We start from the raw sequence: 23304 nt of genomic DNA on the forward strand, positions 1-23304 counted from the left end.
TGTCTCCACCAGAAAAACCTGAAGGAGCTTCGACCATCACTTCCTGCTCTGCAGCTAAAGAGCACTTGGGTAATGCAGCAGGACGATGATCCAAAACCAGCAAATTCTCCTTAAAAAAGTTTTTGAGTGTCTGAGTCCAGACTTAAATCAGATTAAGAAAAAAACCAAATGTTTTTTGACCACTCAGGGATCCTGCATTTACCTGCAACGATGCTGAGAATGAAAAGGCACCAAAAACACAAACCCACTCATGCTGCCACAGTATGACTCAAGAAACAAGTTCAAACTTTGCTTAAAATTCCAACCTTTGTTTTTATTAGCAACAGTTTCTTTATCAGGACTTTGTTGTGCACATTACAATCACTAATTACCATAATACAGGTTATACACATTTTACCTTATAGACAAAAACTTATGCAAATCAAATATGTCAGCATAGGTGGAGCAGTTCATGTAATTTTGCAAGTTCAGTAATTTAAAAACACATAAATTCAGAGCTGAATGAAGATGTTTGACTTCATCATTTAACAACGATCAGAGCTGATTACAGAGAAAAACTGTTTACATTAATAATTAAAGAAAACACGGATAACATCTTAGTTCTGCCATAAAACTGGTGTAAATGATATGCAGATATGTTTTTATAATGAATAACTGCTGTGATATTTGGAGAGAACAGGTTAAATTATAACAAAATTAAAAAAATTATTTATTCATCATAAGTGAAAGAAAAATAATCATTAAGTTTTCTTTCACTTGTTTATTTATTCATCTTGTGTTTATTATTAATGACACATTTATGCAAAATAAACAAAAACAAAAAACAATCATAATCAAACCACAAATATTGACAACAGAACAATATATGAAAGAACATCAAGATTCCTTTTAACAACAATCTAATATTAAAAAAGAAAAAAAAAAACATTTTGGTCGAATGGTGATTTTGACCAAACCAAAGAAAATCATCCACATGAGTAATTTTACTTACATAGTGCAGGTTAACGTGTAAATCAAAATGATTATTATTGGTTATGAGTGGAGTTAGTGGGCGGATGGCCACGCCCCTCCCTGAACCTGGTTCTGCTGGAAGTTTCTTCCTGTGAAAGGGAGTTTTTCCTTCCCACTGTCACCAAAGTGTTTGATCATCTGATTGTAGGGTTTCTCTGTATTGTTGTAGCGTCTTATCGTTACCATATAAAGCCCCTTGAGGCGACTGTTGTTGTGATTTGGTGCTATATATATATAAATAAAACTGAACTGAACTATTTGAGATGATATCCAATCAGCAGCTTTTTCTGTGGTCGTGATGAACAATCATGTGTAAAACATGCAGAACAACAACTCTGCACATGTTGTTTGTTTCTGTCCTCTAACAGTTAAAGAACAGCTGTAAAAGTGGATTTCTCTTTATAAAATGCTGCAGGTCGACGCGTCCTTGATCTCTTCATACAAAATTTCTTGCATTAACTTATTTAGTTGTTCTTCATGTTCTTCCTGGAGGTTTTCGATCCCCTCTTCATTTGTCACAGATCTCATTTCTTTTTCATGTTTTTGCATTAAATTCTTGATCCTATTCGAATAGTCAGTCTTTTTGGTCACACGTCTCACCAAGTCGTAAATTTCCTTCTTATGTTCTTCCTTCTGAGCTGCTAAATCATCCACGTGTTTCTTCTGGGCTTGGTTGAACTCTTCAGCTTTCTTTCTGGCTTCCTCTTCATGTTTCTTCTTTAGATCATCCAGAGTTTTCTTATGAATTTCCTCCAGTTCTTTTATTTCCTCTTCTCTTCTTCTTTGATCCTCTTCTTTATTGGTTTTTTCACATTCCAGCTTTTCGTTATAATCTTCCTGTAGTTTTTCCATTTTTTCTTTCTCTTCCTCTCGTCTTTTGTCTTCGTCTTGTCGTTGTTTGTCCCACCATTCCTTCTGTTCTTTCTCCCACTCCTCTTGTTTTCTTCTCATCTCTTCTCTGGCTTCTTCCAGTTTTCTGTCCACATTTTCTTTTGCCTCTTTTTCTGACTGAATTTGTTTGTCCAGCTTTTCAAGTTCTGTTTCAAATTCTTGTCGGCGTCTTTCTTCTTCAGCTTCCTTTTCCCTTTTCTCCTTTTCCCTGATTTCCTGTTCCTGCTTTCTCTTCTCTTCTTCTTCTCTAATTTTATTTCTCATTTTTTCGAGTTCTTTTCCTCTCTGTATTCTCTCCTTTTCTCTTTCTTCATCCATTCTTTTCTTCATAGCCTCCATTTCTTCCTTATGTTTTCTTTCAAATTCTGCCTTTTGCTCCTGAATCTCTTCTTCCTTCTTCTTTAAAATCCTCAGCATCTCCTTCCTTATCGCAGTTTCAGCCTCTTGCAGCATCTCGTTGGTGTAGAAGCTTCCTCCATTGTCCTTCACCATGGTGTCAATCTTTGCTATCAGCTCACTGACTTGTGTGCGGTTTTGTTTGTCAGAGTTATTGAACACATGGTATCTTCCTCCACAGTCAGAGATCAGCTTCTTAAAGGAACTGTGACATTTGTTCTTGATGTAATCATCAACAGACTCTCCCTGACGCTCCAGTTCATCACCTCTGGTTAAAAGAACGATGGTGAACTTTTCAGAATTCTTCCCAAAAAATTTCTTGATGAGTTTCAGTGTCTCCTTCTCTTCTGCTGTGAATCTGCCGATCTCTACCACCAGCAGGAAGACATGTGGTCCTGGAGCCAGGAGACTGACACATTTCACCAGCTCCTCTTGAATTTCTTCATTGGACAAACTTGTGTCAAACAGACCAGGAGTGTCGACCACAACAACAGGACGACCGTCCACCTCACCGTGTACTTTCTGACAACATTGTGTGACTGACATTTGACTTGATGCAGCTTCAAACTCGTCTCTTCCTAAAATGGTGTTTCCTGTAGAGCTCTTTCCACAGCCGGTCTTCCCAATCAGCACAATCCTGAGACAGTCTGAGTCCTGTTCTCCACCTTCACCACCTAAAACATGAAAACAAGAACAAGTTAACACTTGTATACTGGATTAAAACTCTGGGTCATTGGAAATAGAAAATCTAAATTACTTACCAGTGACAAGTTTTAAGACTTTCTCCATTTGTGCGTGTAAAAATGTTGTAGTTGTATAACAGCACAGTTGTCCTGCAGGCTGACTAATTTTGTCCACAATCTCAAACATCTCTGGGATCTGCTGTTTGTTCTTGGTGTTGAGAACAACTGATCTTCCTCCACAGCTCTGGAGGAGCTTCTGGATGTTCTTATTTTCCTTTAAAAAGTTACCAACAGCTGGATCTGTAGGATCTGAGTCCACGGTGAACAGAATCATGGTGAAGTCATTGACTCGAGAGCTGAATGTGTCCTGGATGGTCTCTAACTCTGCCTTGTCTTCATCAGTGAGGGGAGCCACAGGTAGGACCAGGATGAAGGCATGGACACCCTCAGGATCACAGAGGGAGATACACTTGAATGATTCCTCCATCACTGCCTCCTGAGGTTTTCCATACAAGGCAGGCAGCTCCACCAGGGAAACCCAACGTCCACACACCTCTCCCTGATGTTTAACACACTCTGATGAGTTGGAGGCTGAATGAAGCTCAGTCTGACCTAAAATGGCCTTGGCTGCTGACGTCTTCCCTGCTGCTCTCCTCCCACACAGAACCAGGTTCAGACTGGACTTCAGATTGGGTTTAGCCTCTTCTTTTAACGTTAGATATTTTCCCCAGTTTTCACTCACCATCTCATTCATTTCTTCCATCAACTCTGAATAATCTGTAGCAGAACAATTTTTTTCAAACCAGTTCTGCCTTTGGTTGCAGTCTTCAATGAGTTTTTCCACTGAGTTATTGCCTTTCTCCTCTTTCTGTGTTATAATGACCATTGAGTGTTTAAGGGCATCTTGACCAAACAAGCTCAGGACCAAATTCAGAGTTTTTCTGTCCTCTTCAGTGAAATCAGAAGGTTTCACTAACAGCAGCAGAACATTTGGTCCAGGAGGACAGAGACTCACACAGCTCTTCATCACTTCGAACAGAGTTTTCACAGACAGACTGAAGATGTCGGGGGTTTTGACTACTGTTAACGGTTTCCCTTTCCACTCTCCAGAGGCAGCGCGACATTGCTTTCCTCCAAGGACTTTAGGCATATTAAACTCTTTCTTTCTAATGATGATCTTTTCCAGGGATGATTTTTTGTTCTCACTTTTTCCAAAAAGCATTATCCTGAGTTCATGTGCTGAAAAACAAAGATAAAACTTGTAAATTACCTTTAAAATTGTGACACACAGACTTTTGTCACCACAGTTTTACTACATTCTGTTACAGGGTTTGAAACATTAATAAGATCACCTGATTGGTTAAATACCACCACCATTTACTTATTTTTCCTAAAGCAGTTAGCTGATGATTGCTCACGATAACAAGAAAACTGCAGATGCACTCTCTATTCACAGCGCACAACCAGTATCACCTTTTAATATCATCTGCCCCTCTGTGAATCGCTGCCTTATCGTGGTGGAGGGGCTTGTGTGTTCCAGGGATCCCAGGTGCTATGCTGTTGGGGGGCTTTTGCCACCTGGTTGTGTGTCCCATTACAAGTTGGCCCTGAGTGAGGGACCAGACACTAAGCCATTTAGAAGACCCTTATAAGACCCTTACCAGACCAAGGGAACAGTTTACCCTGTCAGGCATCCGGTTACCTGGGCACCATTTTGGAGCTAGGACATGGGAGGTGACCCGAGGGAGAGCATCTGGTGACTTGCCTTAGCCCATGGGGCCTGGCCGGGTGCAACCTGAAGAAGGAACATAGGCCCATCCTCCTTTAGGTAACCCATCTTAAGACGCCATAGAGGTCGGGTGCAATGTGTGTACTAAGAACGGAGACACTGGCAGACTGATCCCTGCTACAGAGACTGGTGTCTTGGACATGGACTCTCACCTCTCTGGTGGGGAAGGAGCCTGAGCTAGTGCATGAGGCCTGGGAATGCTTTGGTATTCCACCGGATAAGCTAGAGGAGTTGTCGAGAAAGAGCAAGGTGTGAGGTTCTCTGCTTAGGCTGCTGCCTCCAGAAACCAGAGTCTGGGGACAACAGGGACAAAGTCATCCCTCACCATAGGTGAGGACACAGAGGCAGTTATACAACTCGTTGGTGGTAGAGCTCCTGGGGTGGATGAGGTTTGCCCTGAGTTCCTGAAGGCTCTGGATGTTGTAGGGCTGTCTTGGTTCACACACTTCTACAGGATCTCATTGAGAGCCTTTAGATTGGTAAGCCAGGGTGGGGGTTCTTATCCTCAACAAGGTGGACATAAGGGGGTGCTCCAACTACAGTGGCTTGCAAAAGTATTCGACCCCCTTGAACTTTTCCACATTTTGTCACATTACAGCCACAAACATGAATCAGTTTTATTGGAATTCCAGGTGAAAGACCAACACAAAGTGGTGCACACGTGAGAAGTGGAACGAAAATCAGACATGATTCCAAACATTTTTACAAATAAATAACTGCAAAGTGGGGTGTGGTAATTATTCAGCCCCCTTTGGTCTGAGTGCAGTCAGTTGCACATAGACGTTGCCTGATGAGTGCTAATGACTAAATAGAGTCACCTGTGTGTAATCTAATGTCAGTACAAATACAGCTGCTCTGTGACGGCCTCAGAGGTTGTCTAAGAGAATATTGGGAGCAACAACACCATGAAGTCCAAAGAACACACCAGACACGTCAGGGATAAAGTTATTGAGAAATTTAAAGCAGGCTTAGGCTACAAAAAGGTTTCCCAAGCCTTGAACATCCCACGGAGCGCTGTTCAAGCCATCATTCAGAAATGGAAGGAGTCTGGCACAACTGTAAACCTAGCAAGACAAGGACGTCCACATAAACTCACAGGCCGAACAAGGAGAGCGCTGATCAGAAATGCAACGTGGAATTCCAATAAAATTGATTCATGTTTGTGGCTGTAATGTGACAAAATGTGGGAAAGTTCAAGGGGGTCGAATACTTTTGCAAGCCACTGTATATGGAGATCACATTCCTCAACCTCTCCAGGAAAGTCTATTCCAGGATGATGGAAAGGAAAAGTCCATGCTTTAGTCAAAACTCGGATACAGAAGGAACAATGTGGTTGTAGTCCCAATCACGGAACACTGGACCAGCTCTTAACCTCGCAGAGATATCTGAGGGTGCATGGAAGTTTGCCCTACTCGTCTACATGCGTTTAGTGGACTTGGAGAACGCCTTTGACCTTGTCCCTCAGAGTATTCTGTGAGAAGTTCTTCAGGGGTATGGAGTGTTTTGCCTGTTGCAGCAAGCCATTTGATTCTTCTACAACCATTGCTAGAGCTGGGTCCACACTGCTGGCAACAAGTCAGACTCCTGGTGGGTGTTGGACTCCAGCAGGACTGCCCTTTGTCACCAATCCAGTTCATTATTTTTATGGACAGAATTTCTAGGTGCAGTCCAGTGGTGGAAGGCACAAATTCGTCTCTGCTTATTTTTTCAGATTATGTGTTTCTCATCAGTTTGGCTCATCAGGTGGTTTCCTCCAGCTCGCATTGCAACAGTTCACAGCCAAGTGTGACGTGGCGAGAATGAGAATCAGCACCTCTAAATCAAAGGCCATGGTCCACAGTTGGAAGAGGATCTCCACCTTCTATCAAACTGGAATCGTTCAAACCTGAACTGAAGTTGGAAAGTTCACGGCTAGACGCAGATGATCTCACCTCTCCATAATCCATGACTTTCTAAAATAGTTTCCTAGAACTGTTATCAAGCTAAACACCTTTCTTACCAACAGTACCTTAGGCTACGTCCACATGTACACGGGTGTTTTTGAAAATACGGTATTTTCTATGCATTTGGGCCTTTCATCTACACATTAACAGCATTCTGGGTCACTGACAGCTGAGATTTTAAAAAACTCCTGCCAGGGTGGAGATTTTCAATTTACTCACGCAACATCAAAGGTGTGCGCCGTTTTTGACGTCACGCTGTGCGCCACGTTATTGTTTACATGAGATGAATTTCAATAATGGCGGATAAAGACAAAATACTGTCTATCTGCTGTTAATCTTACTATCTGCAGTTTTCACAGGCTTACATACACACACACAGTTACTGTCCCTCCGTTAAGAAAGACAGAGGCGTCAGAGTGAACTTCGGACGTGGTTTCTACATTCAACACAGACGTTGTCACAACCCAAATCCTGACGTCCGTTTTGAATAAATGTAATATTTTTTCAGTTACATTTCTGTATGCTCTATGCATGTGGTTCATTCCCAACGTGTGAGTCTACACAACAGCCAAAATACTGTCTTTAGTTATTAACATTTGAAATAATGAAAGCACTTGAAAATGGCACTTGCAAAGTAACACAAAATTAGCTGCCTTTCAGAAAAACAAAAACTTTTCAGAAGTACTGAAGGTTTTGTCAGGATACAAAGGCCTGTTTACTCTTTCCTTCCCAGGCTTCTATACTTCCGATTGGCCAACATTTCATTTTTAGCGTTTACATGTGGATGGGATTATATTTAAGAGCTGCATCATTTTAAAAAAAGTCATCTCCAGGATTTCTTTCAGAAAGGTAGTGAGCCAGCAGTTGTCACGAGTTTCCAGACAGTTTTACAAACCTGACCATCACATTATACTGTACAGAAAACACAGTTTTAGACTCACCGCCCCTAATAGGATCCACGTTGGCAGGGACTTTTTCTTCCTCATCTTGACTGGGTGAAACAGATGTTTCCTCACTGGAAACTTCCTCCCTCGTGCTCTTCTTCACCACTGTATCTATGGCTGCTAACAGCTGCTCTTGTTCCAGGTTCTTCTGCCACAACAATTTTTCTCTACATTTCTTGATAATCTCTCCTAACTGTGGATGCTGCTGATACTTTTCAATGGAACTTGAACTCTTGTCTTTGGGCATTATCAGAGCCAGTGAACGATCAAATGATGGATCACCGAAGAGTTCAAGGACTCTTTGTAGCCTCTGTCTGTGATCCTCAGTGAAGTCTGCAGGCTGGAGGACCAGCAGAAACACATGAGGTCCAGGAGCAGACAGTCTCACACAGTCCTCAACTTGTTTCGTCAGATCTTCTGGGGAGATTTTAGCCGACAGCAGATCTGGAGTGTTGATGAGATCGATTTCTTTCCCCTTCAGCTCCCTTTTGACTCTCAGACAGAGGTCTGCTTTATCCTCAGAGCTGAACACAGTCACTCCCAGTATGAAGTTGCCCACTGAGCTCCTCTTAGACCAGCTGTTCCCCAGCAGAACGACCCTCAGCTCAGACACTGAAAAATAAGTTCAGTTACTGAAACACTGAGTTTATTTTAAACACACGTTTTTAAATTATTCATTGATTTTTTTGTAGAAACTATAATATTCATGTCTCATTCTGTGATGTTTTAACCACATTTTCTTCTCCTTTTGTAAAAGTAATGAAACGATTATGCTCTTCAGTCTAAAACAGTTTAAACATGTAGGAGACGAAAGTTAGCCTGTTAATGTCTAATATTTTATCCATGTTGTAAGATGTGCATATTGGTAATAATTTAGATTCCAATGGTTATAGATAAGGAAACACTTAAATAAATGGGGAAATTCATTTTACTTTAAAATCACATTTTAGCATCATTTTCATGGTTATTTAGTGTTTTTCTACTTTTTTAGTTGCTGTTGCTTTAATCCGCTGTAATAACGCCCATGCTGGGCAGTCGCACCTCTGCACTGTAGAGGCTGTAACCAGTGTTGGGGAGTAACGGAATACATGTACCGCCGTTACGTATTTAAAATACAAAATATGAGTAACTGTATTCCGTTACAGTTACCGTTTAAAAAGGTGGTATTCAGAATACAGTTACTTTGTTGAAATAAATGGATTACACTGCGGGATTTTCCTGTGTCATAAGGCTCTGTCCTCTCTATATTTGGTAATATTTTTGGTGAGTGCGAGGGAGGGAGAAAAAGGAAAAGTACAACTTGTCACGGAGCAGAAACGGGAGCTGGAAGCATGTAAATATAATAACAACCACTGCAGCCTGACGAGCCCAGCTGTGAGTAAGCTATGAAGACTCGACTGTACGCTGTGTTCCTGTTTTCTCTGAAACAATAAGTCCTGTTGCAGCAGTCTTTCAACGTCTCTCTCTGTCTCTGCTAGCAAACTTGACCCAGACAACAAAGTAAAGCTAGTTTTCAGCTACGAGCCCGACACGAACCCGACGTATCAGCCAGAGGTCCCTTTGCTACGGTTCGGAGCCGCGGACCTGTTTTATATACGCACGCAATAGTTTTCTACACGAGATCGCTGCAAAATGTGCAGCCTTACCTAATGTCCACCTACTGTTACTCATTTACATCAAGATTTAAACATGTAGCTGGTGTTGGTGTGGAGAGTAACCTGCAGTAATAGTAATGAATCACACAGCAATAGTTCATTCACTATCATGCTTTTTACAAAGTAATCCAAAGTATTCAGAATACGTTAGGAAATACATTTTGGGACATGTAATCTGTAATCTGTAATCTGTAGTGGAATACGTTTTAAAAGTAACCTTCCCAACACTGACTGTGACTCGCTGTGGAGTCAAACAGTTTAAATAATTTTGTCGTGCAGCGTACAGCGACATTCATGTGAGTTCAAGTTTGTGGAAATTAATATTTGTGCGTTTGTTTTCAGCTACAAAGCAACTTTTGTGGATTATTTCAACTGCACAAGGACACATGTACGGCTTCACTACCAGCTGGTGATTTCCACGGTCACTGAGCATTTTTACTCAATTTCTTCAAAAATATTAACAGTATGAACAAAACAGAAATATACTTATACATATTTAATCAATTTAATTTCCCATTCAATGCATTCAAGATTTTGACCTGTAACTACTGGACTCATAAATAAGCAGGAAATCAGGCTGCAGGATTTAATAGATGCTTCGTTCTCTCTTTAAATAAGAAAGCTCCTGGCATAACATTTCATTCCTCTAATCCACCAGCTTCTCTTATTTTATTCATGATATGAAATGTTGTTAGTTTGACTTACAGTCCTCAGACTCTGAGCTGCTGTGTTCTGGTTTGTTAAAATCATCATCTGCAAAAATACAGAAACATGAATCAGTGCTCCAATTTACAATTTCAGGCTGAAAACACAAGAATCTACAAATGCTACGGGAATAAAGTTTTTAAAAAAAATTTCAGTTTAGCAAAAGTAAGTTTAGTTTGTTAACTGCTCTGGCATCACCTTTACACAGACACTTTCAACACATACAGATCAATATTTAATCCAAGCTGTCAGAGCTCACAGCTCACATCAGTACAAAATGAAAATGATCAAAATTAAATCATCAATCATCATAATTCAATTAGCTCATTAAATGTTATTTCCTCCTAAAATCATTTATGTTCAGCGAAGATAAGTAAATAAACACTCTGTGTGTGTGTGTGTGTGTGTGTGTGTGTGTGTGTGTGTGTGTGTGTGTGTGTGTACATAATCATATACTGTGCATCCCAAAAGTCCCCGTTCATTTCCTTCTTTCGTTGCTTGGGCATCAGTGAAAGCTCAGACTTTACAGTTCTTGTAAGACGATCACTCGCCTTACAAGTGATCGTCAGGGTTTTTCAGTCCCTGACTGCAATTCAATGTGAGTTTGAGAAACTTTATGGACGTCACATTAGTGCATTAGTGTAACACATAACACAACTTGTGCAATCCATAGCAAGTTGCTTGAAACGCCTCCTTGAACAGGCGTTCATGCAAAGCCAACAAAGGTTCATCAAAGGGCTGCACTCTAACTCAGCATCACAGCTCGATTCAGCGGCTGCTTCAGAGAGGATAAAGCTCTGCCTGTACCAGCTTCAGGTTATTCAGAAATTTAAAGCAGCAAATTATAATGCTGAGTGTAAATGTGTGAATCACTCCTGCAACCTCCGTCCTGGAAAAGTTCAGTGACGAGTCTCTTCTCTCTGGTTGAAGCTGGTGGTTTAGTGTGCAGAGTCTCAAGTTTCATTTGGAGCTGATTTATGTGCTGAACATAAATGTTTTTATGTTTGTTTTTAAGAGAAAACTAATTCAACAAAAAGTGGAAAAAAAACTCATCATATTTCTTTTTCTGTTTACAAAACAGAGAATTATTATTATTATCATGATGTGGGTTTTTTTTTCTTCCAACAGGTGAACAGGTGTGTTGCATGGTCAGAATCACAGTAAGTTACCAAAGGCCAACAGTGCCAACCAATTTTCACACTCCTGTCAGTATAAAGAATGAATCTGATCTCAGCAGGCTGCAGGTCTCACCTGCAGTCTGTCTGGACTCACCAGGTGCTGCTGCCATCATGTCACTGCTGAAAGTCCACCGACTGACTGACCTGAGAGAGGAAAAGATGCTTTTAGGCTCTCTTGTGCTAAACTTGCTTATACAGACACATGCAGTATCATACAGTAAGTCTTTGGATGAGCAGTGAATACTAAATACTTTACACTGTGTCCCCAGAACTCCAGAAAAACAATGGTCTGCACAGCTCAGATGCCAGAAACACAGTAAGCTGTTGTGCATCAACTATTGAATTATTATTTTGTAACTTTGATGTGTTTCTTTGGTCTGTTGTTCAGAATGATGCAGACAGTTAGCAGCTACGTCAAATCTCCAAGCAAAGCCTTACAGTCCACATAAAGACCTTGAAAAGCTCATCCATGCCTTCATTACTTCGAGACTAGACTATTGCAATTCTCTGTACATGGACCTCCAATTCTCTCTCCTCCAGCGTTTAGTTCAAAACGCCTCTTAACTGGCACCAGAGGGCATGATGACATCACTACTGTTCTAGCCAAGCTAAACTGGCATGTCCGATGTCCGCATGTCAGATTCCAGTCAATCGTTTAAATCACGCTTAAAAACTCACCTGTTCCATCTAGCGTTTGAAGCAAATGAGTTTGGACTTCCTCCCGGTCTGCAGTTGTGCTGTGTAAATAACTGTAACTGTAACTGGTTTTAATTGTTTTTAACTGTTTTTGTTGCTTTTGTTGTTTCTGTTTTGCTACCTTGTGTGAAGCACTTTGATGGACACTGTCCTTTTTAAATGTGCTATAGAAATAAAATATTGATTGAGTTAGCAAACTAAAGTTTTTCTTCACAAGCACTGAAAACATTCATGCCAAGCTTCTAAGCAGTCATCGTGTATTATACGTTTCCTGTCATTTGTTTCATTCTTGAGTATCTGAACTTTTCTTCTGCTTTTCTTTGTGTGAACATGAACAAGAAATTTGATGTGAGTAGTTTCACAGTCTGTTAAGACGATGAACTAAAACGACCTGGTCCAAAACTTTAGAGGTGGAAAAACTACATATCAGAAATCACTGAAAGTGAAGATAAATGTGGAAGTGCAGCAAGACAGCAAGAGCAAAGTAACTCTGACGTGGACGATCTGTTTTTGGACAAACGAGGTTTAAAAGATAAATGTTTGTGTTTTAAGTGGATTCAGAAGGTTAGTAACAGGATTTAGAGAGGACTCAGCCTCAGAATTATCACGAAAATTGATTTTATGAGCTAAAAATGAAAAGTCGACTGACTCAAACACTTGTTAAAAACATGTTAATACTAAACAATATTGGCGTTTTCTTAAAAATAAAAAGTGGACAGCATTATTTTAGCTCACTGAAACGCTCTTCTGGACTCAAACTAAGACCCTTGTTAATGTCACAGATTACAGTACCAGCGTACATGTAACATGTAACATGTAACATGTCAATTTAAGGATCTTTTCATAGGAAAGAGATTCTTCATCCACTTCAAAAGTGCACTTCTTAGTTTGTTTTCATGTTGCCACTCATTAAGTCAGTCATTCCATAAAATACACAAAATGTTAAAGGACAGTTTCAGGTTTAGCAGCAGAGGGAACCAATAAGGACAGCTGCAAAAACATCTGTACACTCAAAAACTGATTATTATCCCTCACAAACATGAAGCAATAATTCTGAGTAAAATGCAGCTGAAATATGTAAAATCAAAGGTTTATTGATTTAATAAAATTATATTACTAAGGACAATAATCCTGGTATATACTGAATGTATATCAATCAACTACATTTCACCAGATTAAACATTTTATATTGTTCTTATGTAACAAATTTACAATGATTAATTACCCAAAGTCAGAGTTTTGAACATAAATATTATTTTTGAGTCTGTCCACATCTCTCAGCCAGTCAGGAAAAATGCAAATGAGATGGAAAACCTGATTTAATTAAAATGAAGAAATGACCGAAACAAATTTCATGTCAAAAATGTTTTAGTTTAGCCAAAAAGGAGGAAGCGAAAGAGTCACAGCAGAAACACTAAAAAAGGCAAATAACTTAGATTCTATGAGAATAAAGACGATGAAAATCTGACTGATCTGTTATAGTTTGAGTGATTGATTCCTTTTAACAGCAGGTGTGTGTGTGTGTGTGTGTGTGTGTGTGTGTGTGTGTGTGTGTGTGTGTGTGTGTGTGTGTGTGTGTGTGTGTGTTACCTGTTTGCCTCGATCCGACTTCACAGCTGAACACCTCTGCACGCTCTGAGACACAGCAGTGCTTCTTCTTCTGTGTGATTGTGTGTCTGATCACATGGTGTGCGTGCGGTGGGGGGGTAGTGATGGTGATCATGTTTTCTGTACTTTCGCCAAAATAAAAATCTTTTTTGTTTGTATATGTTTGTAATCATTAATCATAAAAATAACTTATTTCAAAGAAGAATGATCCACACTTGAGACCTGATTTTAAAATATATTTGTACATGTACGTATTAAAGCAGGTAGCATTGCGCGAGTGTTTTCCTTTAAGAAATCAAATCATTATTTTTAAAGTGTACTTCGGTTTGACTCTCGTCGTCTTTTTCCAATATTTTATTTGTCCAAGTGTGACAAACGTCACAAATCACGATGTATTAAATGCTTTTCACAGCACATCCATCCTCTGGGTTTCAGGCGCAGCAGCAGTCTGATCACCGCCTCCTCTGAAGAACTCGCCTGACATTTGTGATGGAAAATCTCTGAATGATCATCAGCAAATCAAAGTTGTCCTTTTGTTATTTATTGAAAGCAAACAAATCAAAGTCACTGATATATAAAAGTGCATCATATCAGACTCAACCAAGGCTGAAGCAGAAACAGTGCTACAGTACGTCTCACTTCCTCCTGTTGACAGATGACACACCGTATGTGGTGAACAGTCCGCTAACTTTTCACCAAATAATAGAAGTGGTGTCTTTCTTACCGTAATGTTTCCACCTACAACTTCCTGTTTACCACAGAACACAACTACATCAAACCTAATAAAAAAACAACATCACGGAGAAACTTTATTAATCGTGGAGGAAAATGTAGTTGTCATAAAATCATAAATACGACTCACAACAAAGCAAATTTATGAAATGAAGCATAGAAAGAGAAACATGTAGCCTCCACCTTCATCCCCAACACTCAGCAGGCTGAATCGTCTTAAAGGATCTTGACAAGTCAAAGATCAATGTACAAACTGTGGTGTTGGGTCAATGTTCTGAGCTTCTCAACTGTCTTCTCACCTGACTGGCTGTGCTGGCTGGTCTGACTAACTGGGGGCGTGGTGGTATCTGGGGCTGTGATGCAGGGTGGCATGAAGGGGGATGGAGGTCAGAGTGATGGGGGTTTGCTGGAGGTGTCAGAGGAGCACAGGTCGTGTGATGTGATGATGTTTGAGCAGGAGCAGGCGGAGTTAAACCTGTTGTTTTAACTCGTTTGTTCTTTGCACATCAGAGTTTCACCCCCACTTTCAGTGATTTTTCTCTGCCCTCTCCTCACGTCCCTGTAATCTCTGCTCCAGCTTCCTTCAGTAGATCACGATCAAGTATCAAGTCTTTGTAAAACCAGGTTTTCTAAAACCTTAAAAAACTAAGAAAGCAGAGAAACTGCTCTGTAATTCCATCCATCCATCTTCATCCGCTTTATCCGAGGCCGGGTCGCGGGGGCAGCAGCCTAAGCAAAGCTCTGTAATTGAATACATTTTATTTCCATATTTGTAGATAATTTTTCTGTCTTATTTATATACTGTTATTTACTTATGGTCTATATTATTTTTATAAATATGCCTGTGTTTGAAGAACTGACTGCAGACTCTTATGTTATTTAACCATGTCATGTATTTCATTTTTATCAACTTCCTCTAATTAAAGGAGAACGATGGCCCGTGATTTATACCCTCCTTCCTTGTTCTTTGCACCCCCAGCTGGTCGCAGCAGATGCCCGCCCCTCTCACAGCCTGGTTCTGCCAGAGGTTTCCTCCTCCTAAAGGTGAGGTTTTCCTCCCCACTGTCACCAAGTGTTTGCTCAAATGTGATCATCTGATTCTTGGGTTTTCTCTTAGAGTATAAAGCACCGTGGAGTGACTGTTGCTGTGAATTGGAGCTTTATAGATTAAATTAATTGAATTTCTCTTTGGGAGCACAATGATTAAAAACAAAGGAAAAGCAGTGCACATCCCACTCTAAGTGCATCTTATCAAAGCCAGACTACTTCCTTCACACACCCATCCCACATGTGGCTATGGCTCACGTCCTCGTGATGACAGCGTGCACCTTTTCACCACACAACAGAAGTGGTTTCTTTCCTACAGTAATGTTTTCACCCACAGCTTCCTGTTTACCACAGGTATGAAATGTCACATGTTTTGTGTGCATGTTTAGTCTACAACACAATACAAAAGACATAAAACCTATTGTTTCTACTGTGCAGCAACAGCAGTGCATAAACATCTGTGAGCTGAGGAGAGCAGCAGCTCAACTTCTGGGAGAGGAATGCTGTCCCATCCTTGTCTAGTGCAGTTTAGCATCATCCTGCTGAAACATGAAGGCCTTCCCTTAAAAATACTTTTCTAGATGGGAGCATATACTGCTCTAAAAGCTGTAGATACCTTTCAGTATTGACGGTGACTTTCCAGACGTGTACGCTGCCAATCCCATAGATGCTGATGTCCCCTCATACCATCAGAGATGCAGGCTTTGAAATGAGCACTGATAAAACGCTCTGATCCTTGATTCTCTTTAGTCCAGAGGATGCAGTGTTCATGCTTTCCAACAAAAAATTTAAATCTAGATTAGTCTGAGCTCAGAACAGCTTCCACTTTGCCTCAAACCATTTTAAATGAGCTTTGGTCCAGGAAGGATAGTCATGTTCATATGTGGCTTCCTCTTTGCATAATGGAGCTTTAACCTGCATGTTCAATTCACTTCACTTCAATTTTATTTATACTGCGCAAAATCACAAAAACAGTCACCTCAAGGTGCTTTATATTGTAGACCCTACAATAATAAAACAAACACTGACAAAACCCAACAATCATATTACTGCCTATGAGCAGCACTTTGGTGACAGTGGGAAGGAAAAACTCCCTTTTTACAGGAAGAAACCTCCTGCAGAACCAGGCTCAGGGAGGGGCGGGGCATCTGCTGTGATTGGTTGGGGTGAGAGAAGGAAGACAGGATAACAGGCAGTGTTGGGGAGTAATGGAATACATGTAACGTCGTTACGTATTTAAAATACAAAATATAAGTAAGTGTTTTCCGTTACAGTTACCGTTTAAAAAGGTGGTATTTAGATTACAGTTATTCCCCACCCACCTCACCCACCTCACTTCGGAGGTGGGGTGCCCCCGGCCTCTCGGCCTGGGGCTCGGTCACTCAGGCACAGCTGGCTGCCGGCGGAGCTCACGGGCACGTCACTGCAACTCCCCCTGGCTTCTGCTCCGCGGCTGCTGAGTGAGCCCTCATCTGGGACTCTCCTCAGCTCTTTCTGGGACAGTGGCGCGGCTGCCCCTCTGTTGGTCTTTCTTGGTCTCTTGTGTTCTGGGGGCCTCTGGATGTCTGGAGTTTTGATCTCCTCCATACCTGCTTGATACCATAAAGGACAGGGCTGTGGCCCCCCCACACTCCCTAGCAGATCATTACATGGAGAAACCTTTGGAATACAAGCGCGCTGATCCACACAGGTATGCACACAGGTGTACACATGGGTATTCACAGACGCGGACTACAGCTTTCTTGGCTGCTGCCTCAAAGCACATTGTGCGCTGTCTATCTTGCGTGCTGCACAATATCGTTTATTATTTAGTATCTACTGATATCTACTGCTAGCTAGTTTATTGTGATGGTGCTTTTTTTTTTTATTATGTTGCTCTTTGTTGTTTGCTGTCTCCTCTGTTTTTTTTTCTCCATACAGGTGATCCAGGAGTTGTTTTTTTTTTTTTGTTTGTTTTTTTCTCTCTTCCCCCCCTTTGGTTTTCTTTCATTCTTTCTCCCTGTCCTATCCCACAGTCATGTCTGTCCCGTTTGTAGCAACTGAAAATAAAATAAATTCATAATTATAATAAAGGTCAATCAAATGGACCAATATGGCAAGGCCATGATGATCCACTTGGTAAAATAAATCCGCTTGGCATCTTTCTTGGCCTTAAGACAACAATTCTGATGGTTAAAGATCCAAACGGGACACAGAAAAAAGATTTTAACATCTAGTTGGTATTGGTATGGTGAGTAGCCTTCAGTAATAGTAATAAATCACACAGCAATAGTACAGTAGTTGTAAAAGGCATGGTAATATATTAAGTAATCCAAAGTATTCAGAATACATTACTTTCATTGAGTAATGTAACGAAATACATTACAAAATACATTTTGGGGCATGTAATCTGTAATCTGTAGTGGAATACATTTTAAAAGTAACCTTCCTAACAATGGTTACAGACATGCTGTGGAAGAGAGACAGAGGTTAATAACAGATATGATTCAATGCAGAGAGGTCTGTTAATACATAGTGAGTGAGAAAGGTGACTGGAAAGGAAAAACTCAATGCATCATGGGAATCCCCCGGCAGCCTACATCTATTGCAGCATAACTAAGGGAGGATTCAGGGTCTCCTGGTCCAGCCCTAACTATATGCTTTAGCAAAAAGGAAAGTTTCAGGCTGAAGAGGGGCCTGAAAACTGAAGGCTCTGCCTCCCATTCTACTTTTAAATACTCTAGGAACAACAAGTAGGCCTGCAGAGCGAGAGCGAAGTGCTCTAATAGGGTGATATGGTACTACAAGGTCATTAAGATAAGATGGGGCCTGATTATTTAAGACCTTGTATGTGAGGAGCAGGATTTTGAATTCTGGATTTAACAAGAAGCCAGTATTGACTGAAACTCTTCAAATAAACCATTCCTCTGCAGATGATCTGTTAGCTGTTTGACAACTACTCTTTCAAGGATGTTTGATATGAAAGGAAGGTTGGAGATTGGCCTATAATTAGCTAAGACTGCTGGGTCTAGAGATGCTTTTTAAGTAACAGTTTAACTACAGCCAGCTTGAAGGCCTGTGGTACATAGCTGATTATTAGAGATAGGTTGATCATATTTATATTGTTTATATTTAAGCCAGCTAAGTCCATGTGGTGTGACTGAAACACGGCGGAACCACAGATTCTGTGTTAGAGCCATTTTGTTTATTCTGGCTGCAGCTCTTGTCTGTCAGCCTCACGTCACACCACAAAAACTAACTCACAACAACCCCAATTCCTCTTGTGTAGGTCAGCGAAGGTAATTGCAGATGACGCGCAGGTGTGTCCGCCCTCCCTGCAAAGCACCACAGACCACGCCCACCACAGTCCAATAGTAAGTTGAACGCTGTGTTGAAGGTGTCATTTTTAGTATTCTACATGGATGTTAAAAGCTGTGTAGAAAACTACGCAACTTTTGTAAATCACCCACAAAACAATGCTAAGTGTTTATTTTATTTATTTATTTATTTATTTATTTATTTATTTATTTTATAAAGCACTTTTCATACAAAAAATGTATCACTCCCCACACTCTCATTAACATAAATGATGTGAATACACACATATCCCCCCCCACACACACACACACACACACACACACACACACGCGCACACTTAAAGAGTAAAAATTGGGCTGGGTTCGCATGAGCCAAGTGAGGAAACACTATAACAGGGAGCCGTCTGCACCGGGAGTCGGTCACAGACCGCAGCCTTCAGGCTGGGCACACAGCAGGAGGGAGGCCAAGGAGCCCCCCAGCCAGGCTGAGAGGACCCCAGAGACCCAGCAGCCACGGTCGATCACAGCCCCGGTGCAGAGAGCGCCCTCCGAGGAAACACTGGAGATATGACACAATAGGATATATACAGGGTAAAATGATAAAATAAATAAGAACAGGATACAATATAAATATAAATATAAATAGTCAAGTCAACTTTATTTGTCAATTCTGCCACATGTACAGGACATACAGAGAATAGAAATGATGTTACTCTCAAACCCTAGTGATTAAAAAATGCAAATAAAATAATTAAAAAGTAAAAATTTAAATAAATAAATAAATACAATACAATTTTACGTATAACAAAAAAAGCTATGCAATATACAATATTCAAGTAAGGAGGCAGAGTAGTGCAAATAGGCAAATAGTGCAAATGGAGATTTAGTAATGTACGGTAAGAGATAGTGTAACAACAAAGTCTTATGAGGTGATGGCAGTCCACTGCTCCACAAAGTGACTGGTAACTGGTGCAGGCCAGTGAGTGAGTCAGTGTGTGTGTGTGTGTGTGTGTGTGTGTGTGTGTGTGTGTGTGTGTGTGTGTGTGTGTGTGTGTGTGTGTGTGTGTGACAGAGTTCAGTGAGACTGTGGAGGGGAGAGGGGGCAGAATCGGGAGGGAGTTAAGCTTCCTGACAGCCTGATGGATGAAGCTGTCCTTCAGTCTGCTGGTCCTGGCCTGGAGACTCCGCAGTCTCCTCCCTGATGGCAGCAGCTTGAAGAAGCTTTGCATTGGGTGCGTGGGATCAGCCGCTATGCAAAGGGCTTTTTTAGTGAGACGGGTGCTGTAAATGTCCTGGAGGGAGGGGAGAGAGACACCAATGATCCTCTCTGCAGCTCTCACTATGCGTTGGAGGGTAGAGTAAGAAGATTAAAAAATGAATAAGAATAAAATCAATAAATATTAGGTAAAGCCTAAATTAGTAATAGAACAGGATAGAATAAATAAGCATAAAATAAATAAACGCTAAGTAAAAGCTAAATTAAAAAGGTGGTCTTGAGCCTGTTCTTAAAAACATGTACGTTCTCTGCGGCCCTGAGCTCCTCCGGCAGGCTGTTCCACAGACGAGGACCATACCACTGAAAAGCTGCCTCTCTGTGAGTATGTGTCCTGACTTTAGGGACAATCAAAAGGCCAGCACCAGAGGACCTCAGGGTCCGCGAGGGTTCGTATGGTAAAAGCAGATCTGAGAGATAAGAAGGCCCAAGACCATTAAGACATTTAAAAACCAATAAAAGAACTTTAAAATCGATCCTGAAACACACGGGGAGCCAGTGCAGCGATTCTAAAACCGCTGTGTTAGTCATTGTTAATGTTTAACACTAAGATACAGTTAAAAATATAACACTGTCTAAAGTGTAAATTTAACAGTCAGAAGACTGGACACATATAGACACTTTTCTAGTGTCAATTTAACACTACTGATTTTGTAGTGCAGATTTGATTTTCACCCATACCTGAACCAATGGCTTGGTGGTGTTCCAGGGTAGGATAGCAAAGCCCTCTTTTCCACTTTTTCCACGTACAAGCTGGCCACAGTGGGTGAAACTGGGGAGCCCACGGCACACCCATGTTTCTGCCTGTAGTACTGACCCTTGTATGTGAAATAGGTGGAATTAAGACACAGTTCCAAACGCAAACACACTCGGTCGATGCTGAGAGTGGTCCTGTTGCTGATTTCATTTATTGTGCAAATTTACTGTTTATAAGGTTGGGTTACCAAAAACGCCCAATGTATCAAATGCAATAAATAACATATGTAATAAACAACATGATATCACAAGGAAAATGTGGATTTTGTTAGAAGGGTTAATAAACATAAATCAGCTCCAAAAAACGGAATTTTCTGGCTATTTTTGATGGGTTGGGTCTTACAGGGTGAGGAAGCAACCTCTTATTAACAAGTATAACAGCATTTACTCAATTTTTATTATTTAAACCAATCACATATTGTAAAAAAAAAATGCTTTAAAGCTTTTATTTACTCTTTGTTCATTAATTGTACAAGAAGAATTTTTGTTTTATAATTAATGACATAACTAAGGTTGATTTTACTTGTAGTGTGGCTGTTGTTAAATGAAATAAACCATGTTAGTCCACATTTGAATTTGTGTGTTTCTTCATGTTACTAGGAGACACTGTCAAAGTGTAGGTTAGAATAATAACTCCATCTACACTGATGTATGTTTTCCTCTCCAGTAACATTACACAAAAACTTCAGTCAAGTTTCACAGAGCCTAGTGAAGAGCTCAGATATTCAAATAAGAAGACTACAGTCCATTATCACAGGTATGTGTAGTCTCTCTGGTCATGCAACACAGAGCACCTGTATAAAAAAGCCCAAAGCCGACTGTACTTCCTCAGGAGGCTGAGGTCTTTTAACATCTGCAGGAAGCTCCTGAGGATGTTTTACCAGTCGGTGGTTGCTGGAGTACTTTTCTATGCTGTGGTGTGCTGGGGGAGCAGCACAGCAAAGAAGGACTCATCCAGGCTGGAGAAACTGATCAGGAGGGCTAGCTCTGTGGTCGGCATGAAGCTGGACACTCTGGTGACAGTGGCAGAGAAAAGGACATTAAAGAAACTGCTGGACATTATGAACAATGCCAGGCATCCTCTGCACACGGCCATTAACAACCAGAAGAGTCTGTTCAGTGACAGGTTGCTTCTCCCCAAGACAAGAACTAACAGACTTAAAAACTCCTTTGTCCCACACGCCATCAGACTGTTTAACTCCTCTCTGGAGGGGAGAGGGAGGGGAAACAGGAGGACAAAGGAGGGGGGACAACTAAGCTGTAGTGCCTCTTCACCTCACTGTACAATACCTTGTGCAATACTTTTTGTAAATAGTCAACAGTGCAATAGACTCAATACTTGAAATGTGCAATTCACTTGTATTTTTATTTTTTATTCCTATTTATTCTATTTATCCCCTTCGTATATTTTATTTATATTTGTCTCTGTATTTATATATATGTGTGTGTGTGTGTATGTGTGTGTGTGTGTATAACTCTGTAACTTCTGTCGGTGCTGTGCTTTTTTGGAAATCGAATTTCCCAGAGGAACCCACCCGAGGGATTAATAAAGTTCTATCTAATCTAATCTAATCTCTCTTTAAAATCAGAGCTCAGGTCTTGTTGGAAGATGTGTTCTTTGAGTGCCCTTCTGTTTTAACTAATGCAGCTCAATATATTTTACATTTCAACAAATCTATTTTGTCTGAAAATACTTTAAAAACTTTGTAGCCTGATGCTCTCAGTAATTTCTAATGTAATGGTTCAGGTCAGTACTATAACAGTGAACAGCTTTAGTGAGCATTAATGTGCCACTTTCCTGTACAGAAGCAGAACGACCAGGTTATCTTCCTTACCTGGCTCCACTTACCGTAACACTGGCAGTAGTGCTGGGCAATCACACAAAGGTTATTGCAACATAAAGGCTTTGTGCTGTAAAAGCATGTCACAGGGTGTTTCTAACCACCAGGGGGCGGTGTAGGAATATTGATATATAAACACCGACACTGAGTCCACCATTATGAATATGATATTCTCAAGGTCTAAAGTCCTTCTAGCAGCAAGTCCTGGCAGTCAGGTCCATCCCAAAAACCTCTGAGCACTTATTTTATGTAAATTGTGTTAAATTTCAATGATCATCATCTCCAGTTTCCTCTGTATGTTTAATGGTTATTTCAGCAACCTCAGCTCATTTATTTCAAGTAATTGTTATTTCTGTTAGTATCCAGCAGCAGGATTTTTGGTAAAATGTTCTTCTTTTATCCTCTCTCTTCTTTACTTCTCTGTCCTTCTGAATTATTTTGGTAGCCTTTTGTCTTTTGTGCTTTGTATTATATATTTTGTCTCAACTGCCATCATTAATTTCAGATGTGTCCCCCACCTGTTTCCTGCATTACCGCTTGTATCTATTGTCTCGGTCCCTTCTCGTCCTTCTAGCTCCAAGTTCCCCTGTGTTTGTAGTCCTTGTGTTTATCATTCTAAGCATTTACCTGAATTCCCTGTTTTCTGTAACTGGTTTTATATCACCTGGAAAATCAATATTAAAGCTTGCTTTGCATTCTACTCCTGCGTTTGTGCCCATAGGGCAATAAGACGATCTATACAGCTCACGGTGGTTATCTTGGCTAATGAAGAATTAACAATGGGTAGAGGGCTTTCAATGTCACGGTCCTGGGTCTGTGACCCAGTGTTTTCTGTTTTGTATTGTTAATCTTTGATTTCA

General features: G+C 40.6%; 1 protein-coding gene across 2 annotated transcripts; it reads right to left on the bottom strand.

Annotated features, from left to right (window-relative positions):
* Positions 1 to 1144: 1144 nt before the first annotated feature.
* LOC113033266 (GTPase IMAP family member 8-like) lies at positions 1145 to 13518 on the bottom strand. Of its 2 annotated transcripts, XM_026186901.1 has the most exons (6): positions 13482 to 13518; positions 11290 to 11339; positions 10018 to 10065; positions 7655 to 8269; positions 3060 to 4220; positions 1145 to 2972 (listed from the first exon to the last, which is right to left on the bottom strand). In XM_026186901.1, exons 2-6 carry the CDS (start codon positions 11306 to 11308, stop codon positions 1411 to 1413), a joined length of 3405 nt encoding a protein of 1134 aa, XP_026042686.1. In that variant the 5' UTR covers positions 11309 to 11339; positions 13482 to 13518; the 3' UTR covers positions 1145 to 1410. The 2 variants fall into 2 exon arrangements, with proteins under 2 accessions (XP_026042686.1, XP_026042687.1); XM_026186902.1 differs by lacking the exon at positions 10018 to 10065.
* Between the last annotated feature and the right edge of the window lie 9786 nt (positions 13519 to 23304).

The sequence above is a fragment of the Astatotilapia calliptera genome, chromosome 12 (genome assembly GCF_900246225.1).
Source record: "Astatotilapia calliptera chromosome 12, fAstCal1.2, whole genome shotgun sequence".
Taxonomy (NCBI): Eukaryota; Metazoa; Chordata; class Actinopteri; order Cichliformes; family Cichlidae; genus Astatotilapia; species Astatotilapia calliptera.